We start from the raw sequence: 17,818 nt of genomic DNA on the forward strand, positions 1-17,818 counted from the left end.
GCGACATTTGTGATCGTCTAACTTAAATTTATTTAAGACTTGAGGTTCTCACAGCGGTGAGTATGAAGATTTCCGTCTTCTGGGTTGTTGCGCTGTGTAGTCTGGTCGATGTTAACCAAAGTTTCAGAGGTCATACTGCCTCCATCATCAGGGCGATGAGTATGAAGATTTCTGTCTTCTGGATTGTTGCGCTGTGTAGTCTGGTCGATGTTTACCAACGTTTCAGAGGCCATACTGCCTCCATCATCAGGGCGATGAGTATGAATATTTCAGTCTTCTGGGTTGTTGCGCTGTGAAGTCTGGTCGATGTTTACCGACGTTTCAGAGGTCAGACTGCCTCCATCATCAGGGCGATGAGTATGAAGATTTCTGTCTTCTGGGTTGTTGCGCTGTGTAGTCTGGTCGATGTTAACCAACGTTTAGAGGTCATACTGCCTCCGTCATCAGAGTATGAAGATTTATGTCTTCTGGGTTGTTGCGCTGTGTAGTCTGGTCGATGTCAACCAACGTTTCAGAGGTCATACTGCCTCCGTCAGCAGGGCGATGAGTATGAAGATTTCTGTCTTCTGGGTTGTTGCGCTGTGTAGTCTGGTCGATGTTAACCAACGTTTCAGAGGTCATACTGCCTCCGTCATCAGGGCCCTGATGACGGAGGCAGTATGACCTCCGAAACGTTGGTTAACATCAACCAGACTACACAGCGCAACAACCCAGAAGACGGAAATCTTTAAATTTATTTGTGTAAAATGTGATGTTTTACTTTCTCGCATTCTTGGAATGAAGAAAATTTCGAGAGCTGATTAAATTAGATTTTAAGCATTGCTTACTTCTAAACTCGACTTCTTGTTGGTGGTCTTCTAGCGCTTAAAGTTATATATAAAGCATTTACAAACTTCTGTATGCTAAGTAATTTTATTTCAAGTCGCAATATGTAGTCCCCTTATTCTTCTATAGCTTATATAACCTCGTAGTTGATTCAGCGTTTCAAAATTATCTACGAAATACCACGTTTGCCGACCATGTTTTACTTGTAAAAGCGCGTGAACAGCAGGGCAGCCAGAAAAATTCACAAAACCTTGAAATGAAATTTACCTATGGGGATAAACAAGAGGTGATAAGGTCCAAGGTCCATTATAAATGTGTTCTTGAAACAACGCATGCGCCCGTCGTGTTTGTTACGTTGCAAGAGGTTAGTCAGCCTGCTTTGTGTATTGCAAGTACCAACTGTCGGACATTCCACCTTGCGAATGTTATATGGTATGAAAGAAGCAATATCAGCGACTGACAAATGTCGAAACAAAATGGAAGACTTTGGCTTCTGCATATCGTGTGATAGAAGTTTAGAAGGATAGTAGGGTACAAATGAGTTATAAATGGGACCTATTATGGGCAAGGGAAATTTACCAGACTGTCAATTTACGGGTTTGTTTCCACGAAGACGAAGAAGGAGGTGGGGTTTATGGTGGTTTGATTTGAGCCGAGGTAATCATTGTTATTGTCGTTATTCGCTACAGCATGTTTCTTCCTTCTCGTGGAAGTAGCACGTAGTACTTGGAGCGTCCAGTACAGACTGGTTTAAAATATGCTGACCAGCAATTTAGTTTAGGGCTTTCAAAAAATATAAGCGGCACCAACTGTTTTCATGATCGTGGACATTCCAGAGACATCAAGATTTGTGTAGGTTGAATCAAACTGATGGAGCGAAAGGACAACTGGATTTTTAGGTTAGGTTAAAAAAATATATGAAATCCCCTGTTATGTTGGTAAGATTACAGGTTGTCATGGCGGCGAGTATAAGATATGTCAGAGGCGCGTGTTATCTCTATCACTCACCACCCTGATGGTGGAGGCAGCAAGTACATATGAAACGTCGGTAAACTTCTACCAGACTACACGGCAGTCATTTTCATACTGACTCAACTTTCACATTGATTATCTTGTTCACAATTTTCCATTTTCTATCCTGAGCCAGATAAATCCAATCTACACCCTGCAACCCCCAGTAACTTGAATATTACCGCCCCATCAGATCCTATATCTTTGCGTGGTCTCTTCCCTTCAGGCTTTTATAAAAAAAAAGTACACGTTTCTCACCTCCCAGTGCGAGCTACATGCTCCACCCATCTCATCCTCCCTGGTTTGATCGTCTCCATAACATTTGGCGCAGAACACACGGATTTTCTGCTTCATATTTCTGAGTTTTAAATTGGGAAACGTTTGTACCCCCCCACCCCACCCCCCGCAATGAAGGTTGGTACCACCAAGTATGGTTTGTGTGTACACCGGAAACGAATCCTGTTTCAACAATTACATTGGCGTTATGATAGCCGAACACGAGGAATGTGACGTGGAGAAAAGCATAACCATTCATTATGTGTGTGAGTTCTGAACAAATGGTGAAACACGCATTTCATGTTTTTGCAGGTGAAGCGATTCATCTGGCGAGAGACTTCGGTTACGTCTGTGAGACCGAATTTCCGGCACGGCAAGTAGCAGAGTACCTGAGCCGCCAGCACACCGACCCTTCTGAGTCGTATCGCCGCAAGGAGCTCATCCACGCCACCAAGTGAGTTTCGTTTGAACCTGTTGCTGATGACGATTTTAAAAGAACTGGGCGTGGGTATTTATAACGCAGTAAATACCACAGCCTTCTGGCAACCCTGTTAGTGTTAGCAAAATTTCCGTTTTTAGTTATAAGGCTCTGTTTACCATTTCCAGCAATGCGTTTCTTACGCAGGAATGGTGTTACCTAGCAAGGGACTCCGCCCTTAATTAGATTTTTTGGTTGGTTGGTTGGTAACCTGGCATGCTAAACCGAGTGTAGTGACGTAGAAGTTTGTCATGGCACTTGCATGGAGAGACTGAGAAAGACTCATTTGGAAAGGCAGCGTCTTGGTTAATATTGAAATGGAATATTTCTCATTTTGCATTGCTTGGAGGTAGGAGACGTTTCAGCAGACCGTTTCAAAACTTATAGTTTTATAAGTGGTTAAGATTACGACCATTTTGTTTGCAGACAAATCACCAAAGAGTTGATGGACCTCCTGAATCAGGACAGATCACCATTGTGCAATACTCGGCCACAGCATATCTTGGACCCTAGTATCCAGCGTCACCTCACACACTTCTCGCTCATATCGCACGGTTTTGGCAGTCCAGCTATTGTGGCCGCCCTCACCGCCATCCAGGTGAGCGATATTTACGTTCTGAAAACACGCGAACTACCGTACTATGATTGTGATTGAATTGACTCGAATTGTTGGTGTGCATGTTGCATCCACCATATTTAGGTTATGTATTCTCTTCAAAAAGTTCTAAGTATCAGAATATCGAAATGCATGTTGAATTTAATGTACGTGCATGAAATTTGACTACGTATATATTCCTTAATGATAGATTGCAGATGCAAATCCAATCTATGAGTGTTACAGCGTTATCAGCAATGTATTATCCCTCTTTTTCTTGATGTTATTTTTATTCCTGTAGTCACATAGCGAATGTACATGCATCACTGGCACAAAAATTACACACTGCTTACAACACAGCTCCTAACAGAACTTAGAGCTTTTATTATATTAGAGAAGAGAAAAAAACATTTTGTTAAGATTTCTGTCTTCTGGGTTGTTGCGCTGTGTAGTCTGGTAGATGTTTACCCATGTTTCAGAGGTCATATTCATCGCCCTGATGACGGAGGCAGTATGACCTCTGAAACGTTGGTTAACATCGACCAGACTACACAGCGCAACAACCCAGAAGACAGAAATCTTCATACTCACCGCAGTGAAAACTTCATATCTTACAACCTCTGAAACATTGATAAGCTTCTACCAGATTACACAGTTCTACAACCCAGAAAGCACTTTTTTTAATATCTTGTGCTTGGTTATGAATGGTCTCATTTTCTGCAGTTATTTTACTGAGTGATTTGTAATTATTCTCTGAAAGTGGTCTCTCAGATATCATACAAGTTTAATACGGAGAAGGTTCTGTATTTATTTCCAACTATTGCCTTTAATATCATAAGTAAACAACAAAAATATAAGCCAATGTGATGATAAATCATAATAGACAGAACACAGTAAAACTTCCGAAATGTCTCGTGTATTAAATATACTGAGACAATGATTAGTGAATTTGTATTTGAGTTAATTACCACAAATTTTACACACAATATCATTGAATATAGTTACCACCCATAATGATTTAATGCAGTCTATTCTGCTAACAGTTTTATCATATCACAAAATAGATGAAAGTCAGCTGATTACAATTTGGAACTTGCAGCATCTTAATTATGAGGATTAATCGGCAAGTGCCGCTATTACATTCGGCCAGTCGTTACTTTTTGAAGATTCACAGCTCATGTGAACTTGCGCACTGAAGCACATAACTTCCGCTCGGTTTGTCATCTGAACGCTCACCCGAAATCTTCCGAACAGAATCAAACGCGTGCTAATGAAAATGCAAACAAAAGGATGCAGCACTAACCAGGGGGAAGTATGTGCGTCAGTTCGCCTTACACTTTGCTCTAGTATGAGTCTCGTGAAAGATTTTACTGTTTTCTTTTTAACATTTCTGTGGTTTCCGTTGCTCGTATGTTTTGTTTCAGGTAAAAAAAATATAATTGTTTCTGTTTCATTTTAATATCTTGGCTGTTTGGAAACGTAACACCCAATTATAACATTGTGCTTATGGGAAATTGCGACTCACTTTTCTGTTATCTGTTTTTTATCCTACTGGTGGCATGGACGACAGAATGCTTTCTTCATTCTGCATGTGGTGGTTTTCTTTCTTGTGGAATTTTATTTTACTTACCAAGAAGCTTGTATTAATATTTTTGTGACGCAGAAGAATAAAGTAGAGGAACAACAACGCTTGCTTAGAGGTAAGTGCCTGCTTAAATTATCCATATTAACTATAATTGTATATTATTGAAATTGTTGTGTGAAAGCATGATGGAATATTAATATGTTCTGCAGTCAAAGGAGCTATTTAAGGGTCCTTAAATAATTTCAAGTGGTAAAACAAGCTTTCAGTCTTGTTCATAATGAATTTTCAGAGATTAACCTATTATCTTTAGCATGTCTGTCTGCATGTAACAGTTTAGAATATGCTGAACTGGCCTTCAGAAAATTTTATATCAAGGAGTTTTACTGGAATTTGTCGACATATTCAAATTTTAGATTAAGCTGTGCAATAGTAATAGACCACTCAACATGTATAATTACCTGAATTTCAAGCACAATCTACTAAATATTTATTGAGACAAAAAGTGTTTTGGACAAAAGTTACAAAAGAAATTTTTCTGTAAGCTAGTGCCTTCAAATTAACAAAATTAACAAGAAATTTATTTTAAAACTTGACCACTTTAAAATGCATTTTATTTGTATCAGCATTATCTTGCTTTCAGTATGTCTAACTTAAGATGTAATAGGTTTCCCACTACAACATAATTGGCTCTAGTATGGGATTCAGTATATTGGAAATATATCTAATTCTACAGTTTAGTTTAAATTTATCGCTTTGGAACGTGGATTTACATAGAACTAAAATTCTATGACTTTACTATGAATTTAACTGTACATAATTTATTTTAATACAGTGTGTAGAATATTATTTTCTGTTATATGAGTACAGACCAATTATGTCTGAGTAAGATGAAGGTAATTGGGTTTATTATTTTGCAGAATTTCTTGTCGGAGTCACTGAAACACTTGGACAAGATGTATCCTTCTGGTAATAACGGTGGAGCGCACATATCTGTGACGTCCTCACAGCAAGCGGGAGGCGGCGGTGGAATGGACACGAAGCCCAAGGATCTGGGTGATATGAAGAAGTGAGGCTGGCTGAGACGGGGCGCCGTGGTTTCTTCTAACTCCGACGACCCTAACACCATGCCAACGCAGCCTCCTGCCACCACACTGCGTCACTCCTGGCCTTACAATTAAACTAGGATCAGAGTTCTGATGGAACAGTATGCGGGAGGATTATGTAGTTGCCTTTGGCATTAAGAAAAAGAAGGATTTCCTTTTTGTGCCATTCCTAGCCCAACGAAAAATGGAATAAGTACTGCGAATTTCAACTAAAGTAACCGGATGGACACTGCATCCTTGGCTTCATTTGAGATGAAAGTATGTCAAGTTGATAAACTGTTAAGGTCCACGCCAGGTTAAATTTTGACAAGGTTTGAATTTGAAAGTGTCATATTTTGTGGCGTGTGTTAAATTTTGCCACACGGTTGTGCCGTCTCCAAATTCTCTTAATGCCGCTATGCACATTATACCCGCATGGATAAGAACTTGTTACATTGAACTAATCACAAATAAATGTGTACAAGATGGGATTTGAGGTTATCATGGCTGTGAGTATGAAAATGGTTGTCTTCTGAGTTGTAGTCTTATAGGCATTGACTGACATTTATCACTATTTATAACTCTGATGATGGAGGCAGAGAGCTCATCTGAGATATCAGTCAATATCTACCCAGAATACACAAGAATGATGAACAGTTCATCATCATCTTAGAGGCAGAAAGTTCCTTTGAAATGTCAGCAAACACTACCAGACAAAATTAACAAAACTGCTTAACAGTTTTACAGTCGTGTTCCCAAATTATGAAGATGGAATGAGTTGCGACACGTCGTGTAGAAACACGGTCCGGAAAGAATAAATTGCAATGCGTCAAGAGGAATCATCACGTTGTTATGCCACATGCAGCATGAAACTGTGATGAAGATTATGGTTTTCAGAACAACACTTTCTATTCTTTGGCAGAAGAAACTAGAAGAAAAAGTCACATTAAAAATAATTTCAAATAACGTATGATCACAAGTGAGTCGGCGTAGCTCAGTCAGTATAGTGACTGGCTACGGACTGGGCGACCAGGTTTCGAACCCCGACGGGGGCACAGGATTTTTCCTCTGCATCCAGACTGGCTCTGGGGCCCACCCAGCCTCCTATCCGATAGGTACCAGGGTCCTTTCCCGGGGGTAAAGCCGGCCGGGGCGTGATGCTGACCACTCACCCCCATCTAGTGCCGAGGTCAAGGAAGAGAGGAGCTATACCTCCTCTCACCCCAAATGCCTACATGGCGTATAGTGGGACAGCTTTACTTTTTTACGTATGATCACAAGACAGCAAGAATTGTCTTTGTGGCTGTTGTAATCCTAAAAATAACTTCAAGGTCATAAATTATGTGATGCTTTGTTTATTGTGGAATTGCAGAATGAAATTGCGCCAAGATGAGGAGAGCTTTTGAAGGTGATTTTATGATGATGGCAGTTAGTCACACAGGATATTTGATCTTGCTATCAACAAACCTTAGAAGGTTTGAATCAACAAAAAAGTTGGCAAGAATTTGTTATTCTGCAAAAGGAAAGGCAGTGGTACAGACTGAGAAATAATTTGAACTGCTAATTTTAACATGTGATATGTCTCGTAACATTCCAATGTGCTTTTAATTCCTCGTTATCTGTTGGCCAGTGGGTCATTTCAGAAAGATTATGTGCAAATCATTATTCTTCAAAGCTTTCTATATCTTTACCTTGAAATGTTGTTTATTTGTTATAAATTAAAACATAATACACGTGGTAAGGGTTCTCATACTCAGAAAAAAACTTACTCTAAAGCGGTGGATGTCTTAAGTTTGTTTGCCATTAACGAGAACTTGTTTATAGATTGTAACCTTTTCCAAAACATGAGATTTTCATTCTTTTACATGGGCTGTCTGTACATGAGATTTTTATTGTGATTGTTATGATCTGATCCCTTATTCTCTCTTCCAAAAATGTTATATAGTAATGTCTGGACATTTCTCTTTTTTGAAAGAAGCAAAATCTTAAATCTCCAGAGGATACAACATACCCATTCCTGCATTTTAAAATTTAATGCTGTGCATTACCGAATGCAGCCTACAGAACATTATGAATTTTTTGACGTGTGGTTACAAAATCACTGAAATTCAGGATTTGCTTTGACAGTACACATTATACTAAATTTGCTTATTTGGATTTGTTTATCACAAATATTTCTGGTAATTCATAAGACATAAAATTTTATGAAACAGGACACATTGAAGTGACAAATGACCCCATCTCATTCAGTTCACAGGATAGCTCACAATGTCAGTGAAAAATTTATTATGTCTAGACGCTACATTATGTGGGATACTTCATAGCAGGATATTGAATTCAGTTTTAAGAATCTGTTTGGGGGTCGGCAGTGGCCGCACGGTCTGAGGCGTGGGTCTTATGCCTCTTGGTCGCTGGGACCATGGGTTTAAATCCCACTCAAGCCGTGGATGTTTTTCTGTGTTGTGCTGTCCTGTGTACACTGTACAGATATAGGCCTGGCGACGGGCCGATCCCTCGTCCAAGGAGTCCTACCGATTGTCCATAGAACAAGCCAACTAAGAAGTTGGGGACCCGTAAAGGGTACCGGAAAATGTACAAACATTGTTAAACTGGAAAAAAGAAGAAGAATCTGTTTTAAGTAAACAAATTGATTCTTCATATGAATTCATTAATGTATCGCTGCAAGAAATGACACCAACTCGAAAGCCCGGACGAGCATGCGTAAACTAAACACGTTCGATGTGCTTAAAGGGATGCATCACAAACTGCGGAATCAAGTATCTACACGCAACTGAACTTGCGATACAACGAGCAAGCAGCCGTCATGTAAATATTTGTCGAGGGACCATCGATATGAATACAGTCGTACTAATAAATATCTTCAAATGTGCCAACGTTTGCGAGGGTCGGAAAGTGCTGTGGTCTTTGTTATATTTCATTATTATTATTATTATTTGTATTTGAATTTTAAACGCTGGTTATTTGTGTACAGTTTGTGTGTGATACGTCGTCGTCGTGATTGTTGTATACCGTGTAATATTCTTCCAGTGCACATGATCTTCCACTGATCAGATACAAGTTGTGATTTTCAAACTTCTACAGTAACTTTATTAAAGGAAAGTGAACGATGACCTTGAACAGAAGATAGTGCAGTATTTGCTGACAGTGGCAGCTACAATAAGAAGATTCTTCGTTAGGGAAACAGGTACATCGACTGCAAATGTACTCGCAATGACTACGCTCAGAGACCGCAAAAGTAAACAACTATGAAACGAGCGACAAAGTGACTAAATACTTATCGTACATTGCCATAGTTGGTACAAGGATAAGACGCGCGGTTTTTGCCTGGGTACATACGATCTAACGCTCCGACACGTTCTTCGGTGATAATTATTCTTTTGTAACAGTTGAATTGTTTTAAAATTATTTGTTTAAAATATGAGCCGTAAATTAAGAAGAATTGCAATTGTGGGTTTAGGAGAGTGTAATTTAAATACAATATATATTAGGGCAGTTACTTGCTCTGGGATTTAAAATGGGGTTATTATAAAGTAAGTAGAAATAGAAAAAAAATTCTTTTTTTTAGGAGAATTCAGTTGACTTGCCATAAATATTGTCTGTATATACTAATGCATCAGTTAGCTAAGTGGAAAGCAATTATGAAACAGTATTGTCCTGTTATATCACTGTACAGATCTTACGTTTCGATTGTATTTTTTGCCATTGTAAAGAATTTGCCATGTTTTTTTTATTTTTGTTTTGTTGTTTAGTCATTTTTTGTGACATTCGATGCTCAAATGATGAGAAAATTTTTGTAAACTACAAACTCTTACTTCAGGAAATTTCTTGCTTAAGATATTGTGCCATGTATTCTTATTTTTGTTTACTTATTCTGTGTTCAAAGATCTTAATTTGAGGCATAATTTCAGTGTTGTATAGATATGTGGTATCAAAAAGTATGACATACTTTTATAATTGATTGTGTTGTACCGTATAATATAGTCTTCTTCTACAAAATGCAATAGTCGCGTCTGTTCTTATCTTTCTTTGTTTTTTGACATTGAAATCCTACAGTTTATCAGTAACTTGCGATGTTTTTGACAAGATTCAGATGACTTTACAAATTCTTGAATTGTGTACATCAGTTCCCAGGAATAAATACTCATTCCATATTATTTATCTCTTTCACTGCTCTGAAAATAGAAACATTAAATGGACAATTTTGCTCTGTTCGTCCACCATCCCTTTCGTTCATAACCTCAAATCTCTCGCCTGAGCGTCCTGAAGAATTTTGATTTGCTTAGAGATTATACGTATTTAGTTCAAGATATGAAACAGGTAAACAATGTAAAATATATTTTAATTTAAAAATTTGTATTTCAAGTCAATTAATAGGTGTTGCATGCTGTAAGATATTTTAAATCTGAGTTCACAAAAAAGTAAAGTACAGTCTATTTAACAATGCTATTAGTAGGTCATACTGTAGTGTTGAATGGTAGGATAATTACTGAATAATAAATTGGAAATTGGGAGAAATTGCTATGGCTCAAGTTGAGGTATTAACCTGGCATTGTCGTAGAGGGACTGAGAAAAACCATGGAGAATCTGTAAGATTTGAGGTTTTCACGGCAGTGAGTATGAAGATTTCTGTCTTCTGGGTTCTTGCGCTGTGTAGTCTGGTCGATGTTTACCAACGTTTCAGAGGTCATACTGCCTCCGTCATCAGAGTATGAAGATTTCAGTCTTCTGGGTTGTTGCGCTGTGTAGTCTGGTTGATGTTAAACAATGTTTCAGAGTTCATACTGCCTCCATCATCAGGGCGATGAAGATTTCTGTCTTCTGGGTTGTTGCGCACCGTAGTCTGGTCGATGTTCACCAACGTTTCAGAGGTCATACTGCCTCCGTCATCAGGGCGATGAGTATGAAGATTTCTGTCTTCTGGGTTGTTGCGCTGTGTAGTCTGGTCGATGTTCACCAACGTTTCAGAGGTCATACTGCCTTCGTCATCAGAGTATGAAGATTTCTGTCTTCTGGGTTGTTGCGCTGTGTAGTCTGGTCGATGTTTACCAACGTTTCAGAGGTCATGCTGCCTCCGTCATCAGGGCGATGAAGATTTCTGTCTTCTGGATTGTTGCGCTGTGTAGTCTGGTCGATGATAACCAACGTTTCAGAGGTCATACTGCCTCCGTCATCAGGGCGATGAAGATATCTGTCTTCTGGGTTGTTGTGCTGTGTAGTCTGGTAGATGTTTACCAACGTTTCAGAGGTCATACTGCCTCCGTCATCAGGGCGATGAAGATTTCTGTCTTCTGGGTTGTTGCGCTGTGTAGTCTGGTCGATGTTTACCAACGTTTCAGAGGTCATACTGCCTCCATCATCAGGGCGATGAGTATGAAGATTTCTGTCTTCTGGGTTGTTGCGCTCCGTAGTCTGGTCAATGTTTACCAACGTTTCAGAGGTCATACTGCCTCCGTCATCAGGGCGATGTAACAACCCAGAAGACAGAAATCTTCGTACTTACCGCCGTGAAAACCTCAAATCTTACATGACCATTACTGTTTTTGTGTCTGTTCACTGTAAAGATTATTAGGTAAAGTTTATATATGGCTTCTTTAATCAATAGGAATCAATAAAAAATAGCTGAGATCTTGCAAGTAAGGGATACTATGGAATATAATAAAAGGATTTTATTTTTATTTTTTTAAAATTATTTTCTGATAAAAAAGCTTCTACTTTAGAGCATCCCAGTGCAATTTCTATTACTTTTCCACAGTTTTCTTAATGGGTGCCTGGAAAGTTTGAAGGAATCCACTTCTGAGGTGCGGATATTGGCAGGGAAGGAAAATGTTGCTCTTTGAATATATAGTCACAGAAAGAAACACTACCATTTGCATTTGCATTAAGATTTATTTTTGAATGACTAAATGGTCAGTAAAATCACAGTACAATGGTTTCAGAGCAGCTGTCAATATTTAAACACTGCAGAACATAAAAATTTTCATTGACATTTTGAGATCTGAGGTTTTAATGGTTGTGGAAATTTCGAACGTGGTCTCCTGGGTTGTCTTGCAGGTAGTTTCTGATGTTTTGGAGGAATGTATCTCTTGCATCTTCTACTCTGAAGATGTAAGCAATACATTTCTTCAAAATGCTGGTAACCACATGCAACATCATGCTCCAAAAAATAATATGCCGCTCTTGGCACGTTTGAATTATTTTCCTCTGGTTTCAAAACGGACATTTTTTGAGGAGTTTGTTTGAAGAAGAAATTTCCTTAATCTCAATAAAATAGCCTACTAACTGACCGAGAGGCGCGACAGCCCGAAGCCGAGCCTCGGCCTCCTTCCACGTTAGAAGTTTCTTTGTCTTTAGAACAGCTAAGGTACGAGCAGTTTAGTTAGAGTTGTATGTGAGTAAAATCGTGAAGAATCGGCATATACATGGATCACACTCTTCCTATATTAGATCATGCAAAATCAAGCCCTGATTACATCAGTAAATCCAATATAAAACTTTTTTTTAGTGTAGTCTTGCACCGTGGGTGGTTAGCAGTGTACAACCTACCTTGGAAATATAGGTTATAGGTTCCCGTGAAATGTCGGCAACCACTTACGACATCATAACCAAAGAAACCACGATGCAGATTTGTACTACCACGAAAACCTCAAAACTCTCACAAAAATTATGATGCAGATGTTTCTAAGTTTAAATATGATAAACGTCCTTAGCATTATGCTCAGGAACTTGGAAGTTTCTATCTTCTTAAAAGAAATTTATTGCTAGAGATATAATATTTCAATAATGACGTAACACAGTGATTCCCAAACTGCGGTCTGCAGAACTATATAGTCTCCTAAGGCAATGGTATTCAACCTTTTTTGTTCGCGTACCCCCAGACATAATTTCTCTTCAACTTTGTACCCCCAAAGTTTTCGGTGTATAATTCAAGTTATACATAGTATATAATCTACATCTAAAATAAATTAAATAAATTACATTACTGATTATTCAGTGTTTATCATAAAATGATATATATATTTTTTTAAATTTCACGTACCGCCTAAGATGTCTTCGCGTACCCCCGGGGGTACGTGTACTCCAGGTTGAATACCACTGTCCTACGGCATGTCCAAGGGTTCCACAGATTGCACAGTGTTTACCAGCCTAAAAGCAGTTTTCTATTAAAATAAATCCAAAAGCTGTTACCCAGATTTAATAAATGAAAGAGGTTTGGCTGTGGATTAGCACAAACAATATCAACACAGCAGCTTGTGGTTTGCCGTACTATAATTTCAGTATTGTACGAAATGAAAAGAGAACCACGTATTGCCATACTTTTAATTTCTGATGCATGTCTTGAGCGTAATTAAGGAAATAGAATCCGTAATGCAGTATTGTTTATTTTGGTACCATTAACTTAGTCCAAAACTGTCCCGTTCTATTTCCTGTTTTTTCTATGATTATGGGTATTCGTTTTGGAGTGGGTTCTATTGGTGATTTTAATTATCGGAAAGATTACAATTTAAAAAAAATTGGGAAATACTGGTGTAACATAATCTTTGTTCAGAAATATTAATAACAAATGAAAAATTGTTTTTAAAATCATATGCAGGTTTTTCTTGCATTCCACAATTGAAATTAAGGTTAAAAGCCACTGCTAAGGAACCATTGCTTTACAGAATCTCTTAAATTATTTACATATGATACAGGTAATGGATACTATATAAATATTGTTCCTGTGATAAAAAAGTAACAAGGATTGTTTCAACACAGCTTAAACATCAACAATAAAAATCTACATGTTGCATACAGTAACTATTTTATCCAAGACAGAGTTGAAGCTCAGAAGGAAGGTGTTTCATCTTTAGAATATGAAATATATATTATCTACTATCTTAATGTGTTCTTTGTACACTGTTCATAATATCTATGGAAGTTTTTAACACGCACATAACAAAGTGTTGATCCCCTACTTTAAGTAGTAATATCAGGCTGTTGAGTTGTATTTAAAAAGTATCTGCTAGTCTAAAGTAGGCTATAATTTATGCTTAAAAGATTTTTACATACAGTTATGTTCCCATTTTCATTATTAAAGTCACAACAGAGGAAGATGACATATTTATTGTAAGTTAAAATTTAACTATTGGTTTTTTTTTAGTTAAACATGGATACTGCTTCCCAGCGTTAATAAGGAATGCTTAAATTCTTATTGCTTGGTTAAATAATAAGGCTGTTGTATGGGTATGCAGTCGGGATATTTCAAGAAGTTCCGCACTGGGTTCAGGTCTTCGTATTAATATTTACAGACGCGTGCTAGCTGTTGTAAACATACAAGCAGTACGAACTATCATTGGCAGTGGACCGGTAATGGTGGGTTAAGTTATACTTATGGATGTTTTCGGTAAATGTTGTACCAACTTTCCTTGATTAGTACCGGAAATTAATTTTATTATGTTCGAGTGTGTCGCTAGAGAACTGTAAGTACAAAGTGAAAACTGTACCCGTAAGAAGTGGTACCAGAAATTACCACGTGTTATAAAGAAAACAGATTTTTACGTAGCCGAGTTAACCTAATATTCTGTGACATCAACAACATTAGTTAATAATAAATTGATGATTTCTGGTTGACCTCACCTACCATATCGAAGGCTTCAGAACGTAAATCGTATCAGATATGTTTTCATGCATTTTTACTTTTTCGTCTAATTGAAATTGCTTTGGTAGTTTTAGCTGGGTAGTACTATATATGCAAATACTAGCTTCATGTATTGTGAATGCCAAGATTATTTCCAAAAACTGGATGATTCTATCTTTATATCTCGCAGAACTTATTCTCTCGCCTTTCCTAGATATCATAAGTCAAAAATGCTTTGTCTACGTGGTAGCGTTGGACCATGGCTGTATCCTCAATTTTTTTTTGGGGGGGGGATATTACGAAGGTGTGATCCCATCATTTTATTTGACTACAATGCACACCATAAATTTCACAGCTATGGGGGGGGGGGGGGGGACTGCAGGCTTAATCAGAAGGCCACGACATTTCGTGGTTCAAAATAACTTTCTGGAACAGTGCAGGAGTCATTTATGAAATGATTCAAATAATTATGGTATTTATTAATAATGATAATATACTCTGCTTCATATTTAATAACTGAAGAGAAAGACGTTTGTAATTTAATAATAATAATAATATAATTGTATAACTGAAATGATACTATGTTGCTTCAAGCTAAACATTCACCTCCATCTGAAGCTGTGGTTAAAAATTCTTAAAGCTATACCTTCACTCCCCCCATACATCTGCACAGTGTGGTGCATTTTTAAGCACCAGGAATAAATTAACTTTACCATGTTATCTCAGAGTGTGAGAAAAAGAATGTTAGCCTACGTAAACTTGAAGCATCGATGCACTTCCTCGAACAAAGTTTATTTTAAATGCCTTTCAATATTATCCTTCTTTCTATGTATACATATCTCTTCATAAAAACCACGGGTAATTTGATAGTAAATTGTAAGTTTTGACCTTATGCGTGCAGGATGAATTTCTGTTCATTCCATGATTATAGTGGACAGATCTGTGCTAGAACACTCTTCAGCTTAACTGCCTGCCTTCTACTTCATCATTCTTCTACTTTCATCTTCTATCGACTTTTATATTCTGTCATATTCATCCTATTTTTTTCCGTATCCAGTACACACCATTCAGCATGGTGTGCATTGGTGGTTAGCAGGATTCACGACCCATCAGTACATGGGTTCGACCGGGACCACAACATTTAACGCTCCTCTTGTGACCCCCTTTTCGCGAGATGATGACGAAAGTGGAGTAATTGTTGGGATGCCACGGAGAAACCGGGGAAATCCCGGAGGAAAACTCCGTGATGCCTAGACAACGGCCTTGCCCGACACAAGTTATAAATCTGAGCACCGCCGGGAATCGACGCCAGTATTACAAGCCCAGCGTTCTAACCGCTAGACCACCGTGGTGGTTATTCAAGTTCCTTCACCAGTTTTAACATCTAAACTGCATCAACCCATAAATCCTACTAACCTTGTCTTTACCAGTTTCAATGGCCAACCTGTAACAACCCCAAAATTACCATCTGTGTCATTTTCTCTAATATCCCAACTCCTATACCATCATCAGTCTTGACACCCAAACTGTGAACCCCATAACTGTCCCTTGCATAATTCGCCTCAATTATCTCACCTTCTGTGCCTTTATCAGTTCTGACACACACGCAGTATCAATCCCATAACCACGATGCTCGTATTTTGTTGGTGCATTACCAGTGAGAGCAACACATCTTTGTCTGCTTGAATATAACAGCTTTCTTTTCACTAACAAGAACGAAAGCCAGCCAAGCATCTGGTATGAAGATGACTGTCTTCTGATACATTGCACCGTACAGTCAGATATTGACCAATTTTTCATACATGCTTACTGCTTCCAGAATTATATTATTAGGGTGATAAGTTCCTGATGATGGAGGCAGTAAATACCTCTGAAATCTTAGCCAATTTCTACGAGATTACATGGAGCAACATCTCAGAAGTTACCTCCGACCAAAACCTGATCTTCATGTTTCTACCTGTATTTATCAACAACTTCCTTTTGGCTAACCTCACAAATAATCGATACCTTCCCATATCAGATAATCATACTTTAAAGAATTATTCAGTTCTAATTTCATCTTGATATGATTGTGTGCTAGTACTATGCCCCTCTATAATGTTATCTAAACACTTATTACAGTATATTTACTAATAAACAATTACAACTTAATGACCTTTTGAGTCTCGTACACGTGACATTCATTGTGCAGATAAAATTCATTGTTTTCTTGCCATTATTAATGGCCATTTAATCATCAGTGGTCAATGTTTCTCTTAGCCCTCTTTTTTATTTGGTAAAGTAATTCACAAATTCAACTAATTATTGTTCATAACCGTATCACAGCCTCTTAAAATATTACCACAAGTTACTCCAAAATGTCATGTGTTCTAAAATAGTCACGTACTCATAGAACCTGGGAAACTGAAAGTGACAACTGAGATTTTATCAGGAAATGCTTATTTTGAGTATTCCAGTGTTTGTCTACAAACTTCTAATATTTGACATTTATGTTGTTGCTATATCATAGTGCATAGATTCAGATTTGCATTATGTAGAGTAGATAGTGACAAATACGTAAAAACAGTAATAACTGAAAAATCATATGCTCCTAGATAAAGCGATATAATTTATGTTTGGTTTTCACAACATTTATCCTGTTTCGCTGTTTCTTACGAGATTAATGAAGTTTCCGAGAGTAATTAAAACACAAATATTCCCATTAAAATGTGAGACTTTATGTTCTGCATTAATATAACTGTCTCTGAGTATGAGGAAGAAATTCACAGCTCGAAGATCAGCGAAGGAATAACCATTTCAAAATTAACATCTTATTGTGAGCAATTCTTAATTTGAGTGAGACTGTCTCTGGACACCTGTGCATTCGCTCACCTGATTGGGTTCATTGTTTGGTGTAATGATGACAGTTCCGAATCACATTTTTCAGTTTCTCAAAAAGAGTTCCCTAACTGAAGGGAATGTATGGAAGTGGTAGCTGATGATGAAACATTGTGCAGAATATGATGTTCAGTGTTTTTGTTCACTCTCCACTTGTTCCACCGTTGCGAAGTCCAGCTTTCAGGTCTGGAGGAACTTGTTTGCGAAAACAGTCATCGAGGAAATTTGCCATTGATCGGTATAGATGCCGCATTACACCGCTTAAACTATGACTCTCATCGGGGTAAACCTGCAGAAGATAATTAAAATTACGAAACTTTTCATTCATGAAAGAAATTAAAACAGAACAGGAACGTGATTTATTTCTTTTAAAGAAATATTTCCCAAACTTTATCACACTATGGACCACTTTTTTAAATTCAAGTGTGTGAGCCCCATGTAATTAAACATTTTT

At 37.8% G+C, this 17,818-nt stretch overlaps 2 protein-coding genes across 13 annotated transcripts in view; one reads left to right on the forward strand and one right to left on the reverse strand.

Annotated features, from left to right (window-relative positions):
• Window positions 1-17,818, forward strand: part of TfAP-2 (transcription factor AP-2) — a 470,810-nt gene that overhangs the window by 384,311 nt on the left and 68,681 nt on the right. For 8 of the 10 annotated variants that reach the window (XM_087342922.1, XM_087342926.1, XM_087342923.1 and 5 more), the window contains 3 exons: window positions 2,425-2,566; window positions 3,017-3,188; window positions 5,688-10,027. In XM_087342922.1, coding sequence (XP_087199048.1) covers window positions 2,425-2,566; window positions 3,017-3,188; window positions 5,688-5,840 — 467 coding nt within the window. In that variant the 3' untranslated portion in view covers window positions 5,841-10,027. Of the gene's footprint in view, window positions 1-2,424; window positions 2,567-3,016; window positions 3,189-5,687; window positions 10,028-17,818 lie in introns of those variants that run through there. The other 2 variants (XM_087342920.1, XM_087342921.1) reach the window with 1 other exon arrangement.
• The window catches only part of Dpp10 (Dipeptidyl peptidase 10), a 73,193-nt gene continuing 67,114 nt past the window's right edge, over window positions 11,740-17,818 (reverse strand). For all 3 annotated transcript variants that reach the window (XM_022071077.2, XM_022071079.2, XM_022071075.2), the window contains exon 17: window positions 11,740-17,653. In XM_022071077.2, the coding sequence (XP_021926769.1) occupies window positions 17,507-17,653 (147 nt within the window). In that variant the 3' untranslated portion in view covers window positions 11,740-17,506. The remainder of the gene's footprint in view (window positions 17,654-17,818) is intronic.

Source organism: Zootermopsis nevadensis, unplaced genomic scaffold (genome assembly GCF_977971745.1).
Source record: "Zootermopsis nevadensis isolate Lab colony 2312 unplaced genomic scaffold, Znev_1.0 Znev_ptg000004l, whole genome shotgun sequence".
Lineage (NCBI taxonomy): Eukaryota > Metazoa > Arthropoda > Insecta > Blattodea > Termopsidae > Zootermopsis > Zootermopsis nevadensis.